Source organism: Stegodyphus dumicola, chromosome 1 (assembly GCF_044657685.1).
Source record: "Stegodyphus dumicola isolate Sdum_Otavi_A_Nest chromosome 1, ASM4465768v1".
Lineage (NCBI taxonomy): Eukaryota > Metazoa > Arthropoda > Arachnida > Araneae > Eresidae > Stegodyphus > Stegodyphus dumicola.
In genome coordinates this window covers 53,941,822-53,957,361 of record NC_140768.1, presented here as the reverse complement: position 1 = coordinate 53,957,361, position 15,540 = coordinate 53,941,822, and the positions used below count along the sequence as shown (strand labels likewise).

Genomic DNA, 15,540 nt, shown 5'->3' with positions numbered 1-15,540 from the left:
TCTCACTGATTAGCCACTACTGTCATATACATACTGCCAACAGCCATAATAAGGGTTCTTTAATTTGTTGGTATGCAAGTATTTTCTCTTTTTAATTTTAAAGTGCAACTCTACATCATGTAAATTTCATTATAACTTCCTGTAAAGCTGTACTGCTTTTCTTTCTAAACATTATGAATATAGTACATGTTAGCTTTATTTACATTAATTCAAAAGAACTCTTTTATCACTTTTATTCTTTCATCAATATATACAATATGCACACTTCCTGATGAAGTTACGAGTAGAACCAATACATGGCTTTTTCAGACTTAGATCTTATAAAAAGGAGAGTTTTTTACCCTCCATCAACATTTTGGATAGAAATTTATTAAAAAAAGAAAGAAAGAAAACTAAAAAAGCATATACGTGTTTCTAAGTAAACTATTTCCTGCAGAAATTTAAACTAAGCATCAAACTGCATAGAAAAGTATTAAAAAAAATATTCTGATTTTGTTACAAACAAATGAAATGCTATAATAAAATCTGCAAAAAGATAGCAAATATAAAAAGATTATGAAAATCAATTTAACAGTTTAACATTAACAAATTTATGTTTTTAAACTAACTGTTATGTGTATACAGCTCTTAAAAATCACTTATTAACAAATTATACACATCCATATTTTAAAAAGCTTATGTTATTAAAGGCTTGCTAATTCTTCTTCTAATTCCTTCTTTTTGTTAAGTAAATCTTGGTATCTTTTCTGCAACACAGATTCCCTCTCAATTTGTCTGTTGACATCTTCAGTAAGAGACTACAAGAAAAGAGAAAACATACAAAATTATATATCTTGCATATTATTTGGGGCACAAAATTAAAATATTTGCACGTTTCAATTCTTAATTAGAAAAGTAAATTCAGTTTGCCTTTAATATAAATTCTAATCTTTATTTCAGTTCTTAAGAAAACCCCAATGAATACAAAAAATGAAATAACTAAGATTCAATTAAGATTATTTTTAATTTTCAAGCTCATAGATTCACACAATGTAGCAAAATACAGTCAAAAGTCGTTAATCCGGATACCCATAATTCGGAACGATCTATAATTCGAACCTCAAAGCTACAAACTTTCTTCGCATGCGTCAACGCATAATGCATTCACGCATGTGCGTAATACTTTTACACATGCATATATGCGTGTGCGCATGAACATAATACGTTTACGCATGTGCGTTTAATGTATAACAGATAGTATAAGCTAAGCTAAAATTATCCAATTACCTATTTCAGTTAATGTTGCAGATTGCGTTGTTCCTTAATCTTCAAATTGGATCCAACTTATTATTTTTTGCAAACTGTTAGAGCAATTTTATAAAAGTAAGCTTGAACTTTTGATTATATCAAATAGAATTTCCGATGCTGGAGCTGCCAAAGGATCTAAATAGTGAAAGTATGTTTCGATACCCATCAAACAAAAAGTGAATTTGCTGCAAAAAATGGATAAAGGCATATCCTTTGTTTCTCTAACCCTTCCGAAATCCGTTTATCAACTTCACGCTGTTCTTGCGGGGGGGGGGGGGGCGGTCGTGGCATGCAATGAACTGGAAGTTGATCTGTAAGCACTATCCTTATCTTCAGGGCAGATGTTTTTATTTTATTCTGCTTATAATTCCTTACTAAATGTAGTATTTCATCTAGATGTATTCCATCTTTGATATGATTTAAATCAAATTCCTCATCATTATAAATATCACGAGTACACATCAAATAGTTTTCTGGTTGCAATTTTCTAATTTCGACTATGCATAATGCATGCTTTACGCATGCGCACGTTGAAAGAAATGTTTAATAAAGTAAACAAATAAATATTAAGCTTTTTTTTTTTTTTTTTTTAAATTTTGATACCCTTTAGATCATTCATAATTGCTCTTTATTTCATAAATTACGGTTTCATATTTTAAATTTTATAATTTCTGCATGCCATCTTACCAGATTTAAACTGATGATCTATAATCCGGAAAAATCGATAATCCAGAATCGCCGAAGTCCCGATGAGTTTGGATTAAAGACTTTTGACTGTATACAATGATATATTAAAGCAATATAAGTCCTCTGTTCTTAAAACTACTGATCAATTAAATAAAAGGAGATATATATTTAGAAGTTCAATAACTAATAAAAAATTTTTTAATTTAATTTTCATTAATTAATTTATTAACAAAAGCAAAAGAATAAAAATTGTGCCCAGATACAGAAGACAATGATTTTTCTTCATTAATGTACACTGTAACAGGATACAGAAATTTTAAAGCTACGAGTATAAAGCGAAATTATACATAGCTTAAAGGCCCCCCCCCCGGGGAGAGAATTGATATTGTTTATTTGACTGAATATGTGATGTTAAATGGATGGGGAGGACTCCCAATAACATTGGATACGTAAACCAGATGAGATATATTTATAATACTACTTGCATTTTTATGAAAGTTGCCTTCAAAAAGTCAAGGCAAAAGTCTTTACAATTACACATTTAATAAAGTTATTAGCTGCTTTATGACACACATGGATTTTATTAAAAGATTGCCAACTTGAATCTAGCTATGCTTATAAATGCACGAGAGCACTGTTACATATATAGTTACATCTGAACATTGTTGTGCAAGATTTTTTATTATTATTATTACTATGGTTTTTATTTACTTAATTTTGATTAGTTCTTTAAGCAGCGGACAGAATCAGGACACTTTTATGTAAAAAGTTCAGTTTGCATAACAGTACTAACCTCATAATGCAAATACCGATCCTGCATGCTTAATACTGACAAAAATGATCATGATTATGAAAATGTACCTTTCAAATACGGTCATATTTAGCAATTTTGCTTTCTAAATAGCTAGATTGCTTATATTTTACAAAAAATATCATTTACAGCTTCAGTATAAAAATATTTCGCTTAAAAATTTAAATAAATGTTTAACAGATACTATAATCTATCAGATACATTCTGATATTTTTTCTTTTATTGTATAAGCAACATGCAAATATTAATTGTTTAACCTAACAAAACTTTATTCTGGATTTTAAGAAAATATCATATCATATTTTCGTAGCGTGATTATGCAGATTTTTTCATTTTATTTAAAACGTGTAGTCAAGTGTATTTTCTAAAATATATTTGAATACACAATACATTTTCTCTTTATTCAATTACAGGTGTATTTAAAAAACTCTGCTGTTAAAGTTATGACATAAATGCACTGAATAATTTGATTATAAATTATACAAATTTAAAATCTTAATTATCAAAAAAAGCAGTTGCTTCCCCCCCATTAACCTTTTAACTGAACTGTCTTGCCTGAAATAATCTCATGCACAGTACTGGTGTTCCAAAAGTGTCATTTTAAAAAATAAACACGTGTAAATTCTAAACTGATTTCATAAAATATGTTTATAGTTCCAAAATATATTTCCTGATCGCAAAATTTATTTGCATTTGACAATATTTGTAGCCTTGGATAAAAATTACTGGAAATTACCTTTATTATGGATCGCAGGCCAATTGGGCCTTTTTGTTACACTTATTAATTTTCAACTGGGGGGGGGACTGTTCACATATAAATATACTCTCAAACAAGGTGATTAGTTATTGCAAAAATTGAAGAAATTTGAAGATATTTATCCTTTGACCAGTATGAGTAAAAATTAATTAGAACTATATCTTCAAATAAGATTTATACACAATAAATTAATTAGTTCCATTTGTGGATTTCCTGGTATATTATTTAGGTCTGCTTTATTGGTAATGAAAATAATTTAAAATAGGACTCCAATCATTAAATTCCTTAACCCTTTATGGTGCACTACACTTTAAAGTCGGTATTTCAACAAGAAAATGTGTATGCAGTCTATCTAAGGCCTAAAGGAGTATGCAGATAAAATTTTGTAAAAATTGCACTTACTGTTTCAATTCTGTGGGTGTTCCATGAAGTGGAACACTACACCACCAGAGCTCTTAAAAGTGCGACTAAGCGAGCATTTCAGTGAAGCACGGAAATGAGTAGAAGCTTATGTATAATAATGAAAAAAACACTGCATTATAGCTGTATACATGGTTTTCTGGATATACACAACTTTCTTGAATATATATGGATAAATGAGATAAATATATGTATATACACAAGTCCTATATACAAAAATATTTACAAATTTTTCGATTTCATAGCTTCGTGAAATTTTCAAAGCATGTCACATCTTTCTGGTAGAAGCACAAACCAATTGCTGTTTGTTCAAAACCACTTGAACAAAAAACTTGTTTTGTGCGGCTTCTGTTCCGTGCAACAATATGTTTAGAATTCCAAGTAAAAAGAAAAAGAAAAGAGAAAAAGATGTTTTCCTGACATTTATGGAAAATTAATAATAAAAAATTAACTGCAATTAATATTAACAATAAAGAAAAATAAGCTATAAGATATACATACACAAAAAACATCTACACAATTATTGTAAATAAACAGGAATGAGACTAAAATGTGATAGCAAAATAATTCGCGGAGCTCCCCTAAGTAAAGATAACTCAGGCTACTGATATAATTCCTGCCTTGAAAACTACTGACAAAAATTTCAATTCAAGAAAAATATTAGGGCTTTCATAGCACAAACCCCACCTCACCCCTCAACACTGCTTTGTTTGAATTCATTCCCCTAAAACAACGTAAATAGAAAACATATATACTACAAGAGATGTTTTCTCCAAAGACTGATGTATGAAAAATGTAAAAGAAAATATAACAAATAATATACAGTCATCAAAATTATACATAATTTTTTTTTCAAATAAATTTTTTTGCGTCACAAAAAATATAGAAAATAAGTGGATTTTAATAATACATCATAAATGAAAATTCTGGGTCTCCTTGTGATATGCTGCCATCTACTATTTAAAAAGAGAAGTTTGAAGTATATTATAAAGGCATTTTTATCCATTTACGGTTGAAATTAACGGTTTCAAGTGATTCAATTTGGGTGTTCCATGTAGTGAACCACTGAGCAACAAAGGGTTCAATGTGCCTTCTAATTTATGTCATAATAATGTTATTTTTATATGTTCTTGAGAATTTTCATTTGAAATATTAGGGCAGAATTTAAGATATACAAAAAGGAATTACTATTATTATTTCAGTTCTGTTTCCCATATTTGCAATTTAACTTTAAAAGCTTTAACAGAAGCATACATGTCAGTGATAAGTTTATCCTTTCCTTACAGCTCTTTATTGAGAATATTTAAATGGCCAGTTAAATCAACAATAAATGCTAAATCTGTTTGCCATGTATACATAGTATGCAGCTTATCGATGCTTTCATCTTTTTGTGTCATGAAAATTTTGATTTTATTTATTAAATCAAAAAACCATTTTAATACAGATTTTTGACTTAATCTCGCCTCATCTCATTATAACAAATCCTTTCTCTGAATTTAGTTTCAATTTCTTCATGCTATACAACAAATTTCTATGATTCACAACTCATCCATGGATAAAGTTTACTATTTTAATTACCATTTTCAATAATATCATCCATTTGCAAACTTTTGGTACCTAGCACTTTTTGACGAATAATGCCATGCATAATACAAAACAAAGTCCAAAAGTTTTCTTCTTTCACTATCTTTCTTAATTCTACCACTACTCCACTTTTTTTAAAAAATCAACAATAGCAGCTGCACCATCACTTATAAATCCAATCATTTTATCTCTTTCATTTAATTTTTATTTCAGATAAAATATTCTGTGCAACGGTTTTTCCTTTCATAGAAGTTATTTTCAGTGATTCCTCAACTTCCAGTGCTTCTTCAAGTACTACTCATCAGTAACATCTCTTACAAAAAGTCAAGTTGTGCTATATCTGTAAATCTCATCAACTACTGCTGAGAATGCAACAAAATCATAAATATTCCATTTCATCGCAAATCACTAGCGATTTCCTTAATGTGTTCTGCTACTGTGTTCACTCACTTCTTCTCTCAGTTTACCATCCAACATTTCAAATTTTTCGTTATGATTCATTTCATAATGGTGACGTTAAGTTGTATTCTTTTGTAACTGATATTCCCTCATTACAAATAAATTACAATTTTATTATACACATTTATTCCTCATCACAATTTCATTGCACACAACATTACAAAATTTCCCATTTATCTTGAAACATACATCTTTCTTCTGGCCTTTGTTAAAAGACATGGCTTGCAATTTAATCTATCAGTTAAAATCACAATTATAATTTTGTTTGCACCATTTATTCAACAAAATGAATCTTCATACAAAAGCAATACTTAAAATGCTTCACACAATTTCAAATGATTGGTATTGATGTAATATAGATCTAATGACAAGCACAAATAACAGACTTTCACAAGCTGTACATTAGTACAAACTGTACACAGTCTCCATCTATTTAGCAATGTGAATTGCACAGCTGTACATCTAGCTTATCAATGAATAATTGATTAAAGGAAAATTAAAGTACCAACTCATTAGGGGGAGCAAGCACATCAGACTACAAACGTTCTACCAATTATCAATTGGCGGATAAATTTACTGATTGTACCAATGTCTCACTTTAGTCTAGTCATGCGAACTGGCATGCAAACATAGAAAAATCTAGCGATTTTTTTTCCTTCACTGATATTGTGCATCTATTCATTCTATTTCTTTTTCATTCAATAACAATCATGCACATAAACACAATCCATAAATTTCAACTGTTGTTTACATTTAAAGTTCAAATTATCATTTTCTGAAATGCGATGATTAATGCCCTTTTTTTTTTCTCTTAGATTCTTCTGCAAGTCTCTCAGAGCGTTGCTATATATGCATTATATATGTACTTTTGGGCTGTATGCCAGCACTGAATTCCACCTCAATTGGAATGAAATGACTGCTGAAAATAGTAGCTAGTATTTTTCTACTTTCTCAATAAACACAATATTGCAATCCACTGTCCAATGAATTTATGCCAATTTGAAATCTATAAACACTGTATTAAAACAAATACATAACTGAAATGTATTCACATAAAACTGGTTCAGGAGGACGCACACCCCCTGCGAACCATAAGTTGGAGACCACTGGTATTAGCCACCATTACTAACCATGACAGAATTTTAGCAGCAAACTGTAGCAATAATGTGATTTTTAATTACTGTGCAATTAGAATGCATGATGCAAAAAAACTGACATTTGCTCTGATATATATTGACTTATAAGACTTGAACACAAAAAATGTCTGACAGAGCAAACTTTCACTTTTATCTCATCATACTTTACATTTATCTGTAAGAAAAAAGAAGACAACTTTTCATGCAAAACAAAACCTGCTCTTTCTTTATGAATTTATGCATATGATAATCTGAATAATTCACCAAATAAAATTACATACACAGTAATTGCATCAGTTTTCAAGCAAAGATGACTAAAAAAATTATATAAGCACTTTCAAACTCAAACTTTAGAAAATTTTATACATCAAAAGAAGTGTAAATATGCAGATGCACAATTATTTTGGTATGAATTTAATAAATTAATATTAATAAAATTAAATAAAATTACCCCATTAATTCACAGATGTTAATTTACTGTTAATATTTAAAAAGAAATTCTCTCATCAACTAACTGACAATAGTTCATTGTTAAGGTAAAAGAAATTCAAGAAAACATTAAAAAAAGTTCATTATGCACAATGAAACAATGTTAAGCAAAGAAACATACCTCTACTCTTTTAGTGATGGCTAAATTTTCAAGTTCTTGCAAAGTTTTAAAAGTATTCAGCTCCAGATGAGTTTGTTCTACTTGTTCTACTAAGTCCTGATGTTGTTTCATTAAAGCTTGATTTCTAGACTGTAAAGTAATATCTCTCTTAAAATAAAATTCACAATTAAAAAATGGAGAATTTTTAAACATGAATTATAAATTACTGAATACTGTTATATATCTTTGCCAAAAATTTACTGATGAATTAATTACATGCATATTTACCACACTGCAAGTAAAATATCTGAGGGGGGAACCCTTTTATATTAACCTATAAATACTGAAATTCGATTATAACTGTGACTCTATATCTAATGATTATTAAAATTTTATTGGAGTTGAATTTTTTTAAAAACTAACAGTTAAAAGAGAATTTAAAAATACACAGCATTTACCTAGACGGATTGGGATACAACATGGTGAAATACAGCTGCCTAAATATACTGAATATAGTGCCTGATGCTTATTAAACTCAAGGAGTTTATTAACTCAGTCACTTATTACATCCAAATTTCCAGAAACAAATGCATACTAATCAACAGAAAAATTAGCATTTATTAAACTCAGATTGTTAGAAGGCTGATTCTTCATTATAATTTCTAGAGCATAAGGTACAGAATTAAAACGCAATAACAACCTTGTATTCAGCGTACATATGTTAAAACAATCGATTTCGAGGGTAACTAACTAAAGGTCCCTCCTCATCAGGAGAGCAAAATTTATAGAAAGGGGAAAAGGAAGAAAAATAAAGCATTGGCAAAAGAGTCTCAGAAACATGTGGTCGTTATCAGCACACACATGGTCATAATAGGATTTTGAATCAGATTTACACTGGCCGCCTACTTTTACTGAGCCAGGCTATCTAATCAAACATATGGCACATAGACTAAAACGCAAACAAATCAAGGAAGTAAAAAAATAGGGAGCGAGGGGCAACTAGACCTTCACACACCAAAATTCGAGGTTCAGTCTTGGTGCGTGAAGGTCTAGTTGCCCCTCGCTCCCTATTTTTTTACTTCCTTGATTTGTTTGCGTTTTAGTCTATGTGCCATATGTTTGATTAGATAGCCTGGCTCAGTAAAAGTAGGCGGCCAGTGTAAATCTGATTCAAAATCCGGTTACGACCCCGTGTGTGCTGATAATCACCATGTGTTTCTAAGACTCCTTTGCCAATGCTTTATTTTTCTTCTTTTTCCCCTTTCTAGTAATTTCGTTCTCCTGATGAGGAGAGACCTTTAGTTACCCTCGAAATCGATTGACTATTTTAACATATGTACGCTAAATACAATGTTGTTATTGTGATTTTAATTGTCACATTGGCGTGTTTCTCTTCTATTCTTATAAGGTATAGAATTTGGTGGTAACAAAGGGGAGGGGTATGAAGAAGTTTTTCATATTATCCTCCTATAGCAAAAATATAGTAAAAACTTTGTTGCACTATAAGTAAATAAAAGTTAAAAAAAAAAAAAAAAAAAGCCTGCTATCTAAAGTTGCATACACTTTACAATTTTGCAGATTTTAGGTTACAAAAAAAGAAAAATTAGTAAATTTAGACTAAAAGAAGAAAAGGGAAAAGTAAATTTTAAAAAATGCATGTAAAAGCAATCTCTTTTCAATTTTTATACCGAAATATTGTTACAAATTTTGCATTTAGATAGCTAATTTTAGCACAATTATAATTAAAATTGTTTTATTTATTGTTGGGTGATAAATATCAAGAGAAAGCTATGTCGGAAAAGTAAAAATACAAGAGCATGTGCATTTAGCATCTAATAAATTGATATCTCTTTTATTTGTACTGAAATTGGATAAATGTAATTGACTACTGAGTTAACTGTAACCGTAATTCCATCCTCTTGTTGGTTTCCAGAAATCTCGAGAAGCAAAGAAGTTACTAGAACTCTCTCGCGACTGACTGAAAGCTTTAAAATGTCGGGAAGAGACATCACAGCTCAGTTATTAGTTGAGCTGATGTTTTTATTGTTGAACGGATTAGCTTTCTATGTGCTAATTGTGCACATCCCTATTTAACATTTTTAGTAGTTTAAAGTATAACTACTTAACTACTGATTATTACTGCATGATATTGCGGACATTTGTACAAATACTTATGAGAAAAATTCCAGCATTCTGTTATATTTCTTTTGATGATAATAAATTTTATTAACCTTTTATCGGATTTATGCATTCAATCTGTTCCGAATTCGTATGCATGCAACAATATATATATATATTAGGACAAAAGAACACATAAAATTAATTTTTACACTTTTCAAACACCTCTTTATGGTATTACTTTAAAACTTTAGGATATTTTAGTTAAGTTTGGATTTCCCTCAAATTTTACAATAATTACTTCTTGATCAAACATCTGCACCATTATCGGTATACATGACAATCCTTTGTGCAGCCAGAATTTTGAGAAGGACAGAGATCATTTGCACATATTCCTCGCTGAAGGAAGAAAAACCTATACACTTGATACTAGCGACTAGAGTTGATGCAGTTGACATCCAGAGACTAATTTATTATTATTTTAATACCTAATGTAGTCATTCTTATTTCATTTCCCAGTTTTGATGTAGTTATTGCTATTGTAATGAGGTTTACTGCTCTGTCTTTTTGTACTTCTATTTTTGTATCTTTTTCAAGCTCCAATCTCATGCATCTTTGAAGCACAGGAGCGAATGATGCATAATCAAATGCCCTTTCAATAAATAATTTAAAAAAAATAAATAAATAAATAAATAAATAAAATAAAAACTGAAAGCTGTTAGATTTTATATTATGCCTAAATAGGCACATATATGTTTCAAGAGCACTTGGGCTAACACCACATTGTGTTAAAATATTTAAAAACAGCATATCTTTAGAATTTTCAATAGACAGTCTCGCGCGCTGGAGATTTAAATGTTTTATTTCCCACAGTGTTGCCACTGCTCACTTTGAACTGATCAGTTTTTTAAGCAAAAATTCCTTAACGTTTTACAAAATATAAAATAGACAATAAAACAAATTCAAGCTTCCAGGTGCCCATGTTCTGATGGAGGACTATGTTAGTCAAAATTTGATGATTCTAAGTATCATTGTTTTTTCACAATGTGAGAAACACATAATACAGGGCAATAACATTTGGTGGCAATAATTTGAAAAGAGATTCGAAGCAAAATGCCATTTCGAGACTAACAGCCCTTCTATGCTAACACTCATTTGAACTAAAATAAATTTAAAACAAAACTCTTGATGAGTCACACAATTTTATTATTCTAATCCCCCCCCAAAAGTCACTAATCTAAATTTGGTTTTCACTAGTACTTGCAGGAAAGTCATAAGCTTATTTAGGACTTCTGTCATTCTGATATGACAAAAAAGTACTATTTTTAGTTTTAGTCATACTAAAAGTTAAAATTTCCCATAATTTCTGATAATGGAGCTGGAGTCATCGCCAATACAAATGTTGGGACAAAATATAGCCTAATGTGGTAATGGCAACCCTAACATTTTAAGATTAATATTCAAGATGCATTAATGCTTAAAAATATAACCGTGAAAAAGCCTTCCACTATAGTCAATTCCTTTGCTTGAAAAATTTAACAGCAGAATTTTCATTACCTGGCAACTATATTATCATTAAATCCATCTTGGTTCTTTCTTCATCTAGCAAGAAACATGTCAATCTAGCAAGAAACATGTCTATGAATTAAAGCATATTGAGTAATTAAGTTTGGCACAACTTGCAGAGCAATGACGAGTGAGGCATTTTAACACTCAACATTTCAGCTGCTGCCTTGTTAACTGAAAAGTATAAAAATTGTCTTGCTAGTTTCAAACAGCACAAGACTTAACCTTCAGTCATATTTAAAAATTTAGGGATTTAGAACAAAATAATTATTTGGGAAAATTATTGAAAGCACCAAAAGAATATTTCTTCACTACCAAATATGGTAACCTATCACCAATAAAGTGCCACCAAAAATGAACACTTTTGGATTTTTTGTTTTATGAAGGGCCTATAAAAATTTAATTTTATACTTATAAATCCATTCTACTCCACACAGACAAAACTGCCAACACAAAATTCTTAGTGACAACTTTTGAAACTGGAAATGTACACATGGAATCAAAGGATATAAAGCTTGTAGCTAACTTTATCAAACATCTTACTTAGAAAGTTATTTCAAGGGGGTTAAAAAAATTACCTACCATATATCCACCAAGTAAAATCCTTAATTTCTTTTCAATTTTAGCTGCTCTTTTTGCTTCTTTGGTCATTTGATTCCGATTTTGCTATAAGAATGAATAAAGTTAAGTACAAATTAATTATAGCTATTAATTGCAGCTAGTCATAGTAAAAGACATAAGAATATCAAAAGTATTAACATTATAGTTAACTTTTGCTAAAGTTTATTTTATTTCATACAATGCATTAAAAATCAAATATACACAATACACACAAAAAATGCATTACACATTTACATGAGAAAAGAGTGTTGAAGAAATTTTAAAATATGAGATTTCAAATATTTATTTCAATTAAATTACTCCTTTCAAAATTATAAGAGTATTATTCATTAATCTATTGATAATTTTAAAAAAAAAGAGTTTATTTTTTAAGGTAATAAATTACTCCCTTTGCTCCAAAAGAAGTGTTCCTTTTAATATTCGAATTTAGTCCAAAACACTTGTCACAATTGCAAAAGAGATATAAAATTATAAATGCTTAATCATAAATTTTGCATTAATTACTAAACAAGGTCTTGCAAAATTGCAGACTATATTTTTGGAAGGATGCCTTTTAGATTTTGGAGGGTCTGAAAATGTTGCAATTTGGCACCCTAAGACAATCCACACATGTTCAATTGAGTTCAAATCTGATGAGTAAGCTGACTAATCCATTTGGGTAGGATTTTCTGTTTAAGATTATTTTGACAATTGAGAAACTCAATGGAAACCTGCACTGTCATCCATTAACAAATAAATATGGATCAACAGCGTTCCTAAACAAATTTATATATGATCTCCAGACTTCATTCCCAAATCTCAAAGACACAGAGCTACGCTATTTTTGATGATTCCATCCCAAACTGAAATTACTTCCAGGGAAATGGAACCTTTCATGAACAAGGAAAGTTAAGCTGTGTATTCTTTGTTCCCTTCAGATCAAACTAGGTCTAGAATCACAGTTCAGGGTGTATCAGTAAACAGTACACGATCTCATTCTTCTTGGCCCCACTAAACATGATGCCACCTTACCTTCACTGGGCCAGGAAAATAAAGTGCAAACTGTTAGTTTTGCTGCACAAAGGAATAGCAAAATTTTAGAAGCTACTACTTTCGTCTTCTCTTAAATGATGCCTTTGAATCATAACTAATAAAATCTGATCACTCACAGAAATCACATTAAAAACACTACACATCTGAATTTTAACATGTGTCTATTGCACAATGTTATCAGTCGCCTAATTTACATATTTTACATGTTAGCATATGCACAAGTCTAATTTTGCATACATTTGCATATAATTAACATAATAATTACACCATTAAACACCAGTTGACAACTTTAATCAGCAAATACATTTTTTCATATTATTCTTTACAAGTACTGTTTGTCATTTATAATTTGCTATTATTTGATCTAAAATTTTCACCCATGTTTCTCTGCTCTTACAAGATTTTACGATTGCAGAATAAGCATTTTCAGATGAGTTGCCTTTCTCAAATTTTTAGAAGCATTTATTAACAATATGAAAAGATGATTAAGAAGAAATTTCTGCATTAGCTTTCACATCAATAGAGGCCAAACCTGTTCCTCTCAAGCAATGAAATGCCTGTGTATACAAATTTCTGCTGGAATGGATTTCCTTTGCCCCTATCAAGTAGAATGCTAGAGCATTAACAACTTCAGTGAAGTGATTACTTGGGGATCTTTGTACAGTTTCACCCACCATGTGCAGTTTCTCTAAGGTCAGGATTCCAACTGCAAGCATCAACAGCTAAATGTTGATGCTACACAATGGGGGGAGGTACATTCAAATAATAAAGCTACTATTGCTGCTTCAAAAGAATGAATGGCATGTCATTTCAAAAGTCCCGAAACCAATGAATCATGCACTAATGTGAAAATGGGTGCAGGCATTCGGGTGACTGCTGATGTCTGAATGCAAGGGCAATATTGGTGACTTTGTTGTGAAAGCATTTAAGCTTTTAACTAAAGCCTATGTTGGCACAATTTAATAGAAAATCAAGAAATATTAAAATTTTTTTTATAAAGAGAAAAAAAAATCGGAAAGCTTTCAGATTTTATATTAAGCCCAAAAGTTTTGTGTGTTATCTTTTTGATCAAATATCATGTTCTTCGTACGTAAAATACATAAAATTTAATTTAACAATATCACAAAATATTTCAAAACAGCATCTCTTTAGAATTTCTGACACACTGTCTCGTGCACTGGAGATAAAAAGATTGTTTTCCCTTGCAATGTTACCATTGCTCGCTTTGAAATTCTCGAGTTTATTAATAAGAAATTCATTATAGTTTTACAAATTTTTAAATAGATAATAAAAAATTCAAAATTCGGGCTTCCGTGTGCCGATGTTCAGTTAGAGGACTACCAAATCCGTTATTCAAAATTGGATGGCTCTAGGTACTATTTTTTCACAGCGTGAGAAACCTTCATGTAGATTCTTCATTATTTAGGTTGTTTAAATATAATACATGGCAATAATTTTTGGTGGCAACAGTCTGAAAAGTGAATCGACGTAAAATGCCATTTTGAAATTAATAGCCCTTCTGAGCTAACACCCTTTGGGCTAAAAAATATGCAAAGGGAACTTATTTTGAGATAGAGAAAGCATTAAAAAATGAGAAAAATCTTTTTTCTTTTTTTAATTTTTTTCTCTATTTATTTAATCTACATCAAAGCATAATCAAATATTTTTAAAACAAGACTCAGTTTATTAAAAGAACTTTAAAATGGGGTTTGATTCCTTTAAAAACAGAATTCTATTCATTAACATTTGCTATTTATTTACTTTTTTAATATTCTGAAATAATTATAACAAAATAATGCAGTTACACTTTATGCGGATAAAATTTCACAATACCTCTAAACGTTTTTCTAAAGATTCAATTCTGTCTTTTTTACTAGCTAAATTAGCTCTTGTGTATCTGTTTTGTCCAGGCAGAAATAAAACTTGTGCTAAGCATTCCTCCCATACTTGAGTGTAAGCTTCTAAACTCAAATCTCCATGCCCCATGCCTTTTTTTACAACTTCCATTTCTTCTCTCAGCAAGCGATCAGCCTGTTAAAACATTAAAAAACATATATGTATGATAAAATAAACCAATGAAGTTTATAATTTGAATCAAAGAGAAATATATATATATTAATTTTTGGTTGATCTTCAGATGATACAATTGGGAGTATTTGAAATTGCAACAAATTTGAATTATTATAAAATTTTAATGAAAGACTAATTATTGATTAATAATAAAAGAATACATTCAGTTGTATTTCCAATTTAATTTAAACTTTCTGAAAATTACTGCACATTTCATAAATTTGAGATTAAAGTACTTAAATCTTTTAATAACCTTAATATTCATTTTACTAAAGTTTTCTTTAAAAATGTTTAAAAAGTATTTATTACTATTATTTTAATAATCATATGTTACAATAATTAATATTGTTATTATTAACACCAGCTCAATGTCTGCAGGTAGTGAAAGTATACAAGGGCAATG

At 29.8% G+C, this 15,540-nt stretch overlaps 1 protein-coding gene across 1 annotated transcript in view; it reads right to left on the bottom strand.

The window, feature by feature from the left end:
• Positions 1-216: 216 nt before the first annotated feature.
• The window catches only part of Cdc5 (cell division cycle protein 21), a 92,496-nt gene continuing 77,172 nt past the window's right edge, over positions 217-15,540 (bottom strand). Inside the window, exons 12-15 of the mRNA XM_035357824.2 lie at positions 14,901-15,098; positions 11,997-12,080; positions 7,752-7,880; positions 217-797 (exon numbers count right to left, since the gene is read on the bottom strand). Coding sequence (XP_035213715.1) covers positions 684-797; positions 7,752-7,880; positions 11,997-12,080; positions 14,901-15,098 — 525 coding nt within the window. The 3' untranslated portion in view covers positions 217-683. The remainder of the gene's footprint in view (positions 798-7,751; positions 7,881-11,996; positions 12,081-14,900; positions 15,099-15,540) is intronic.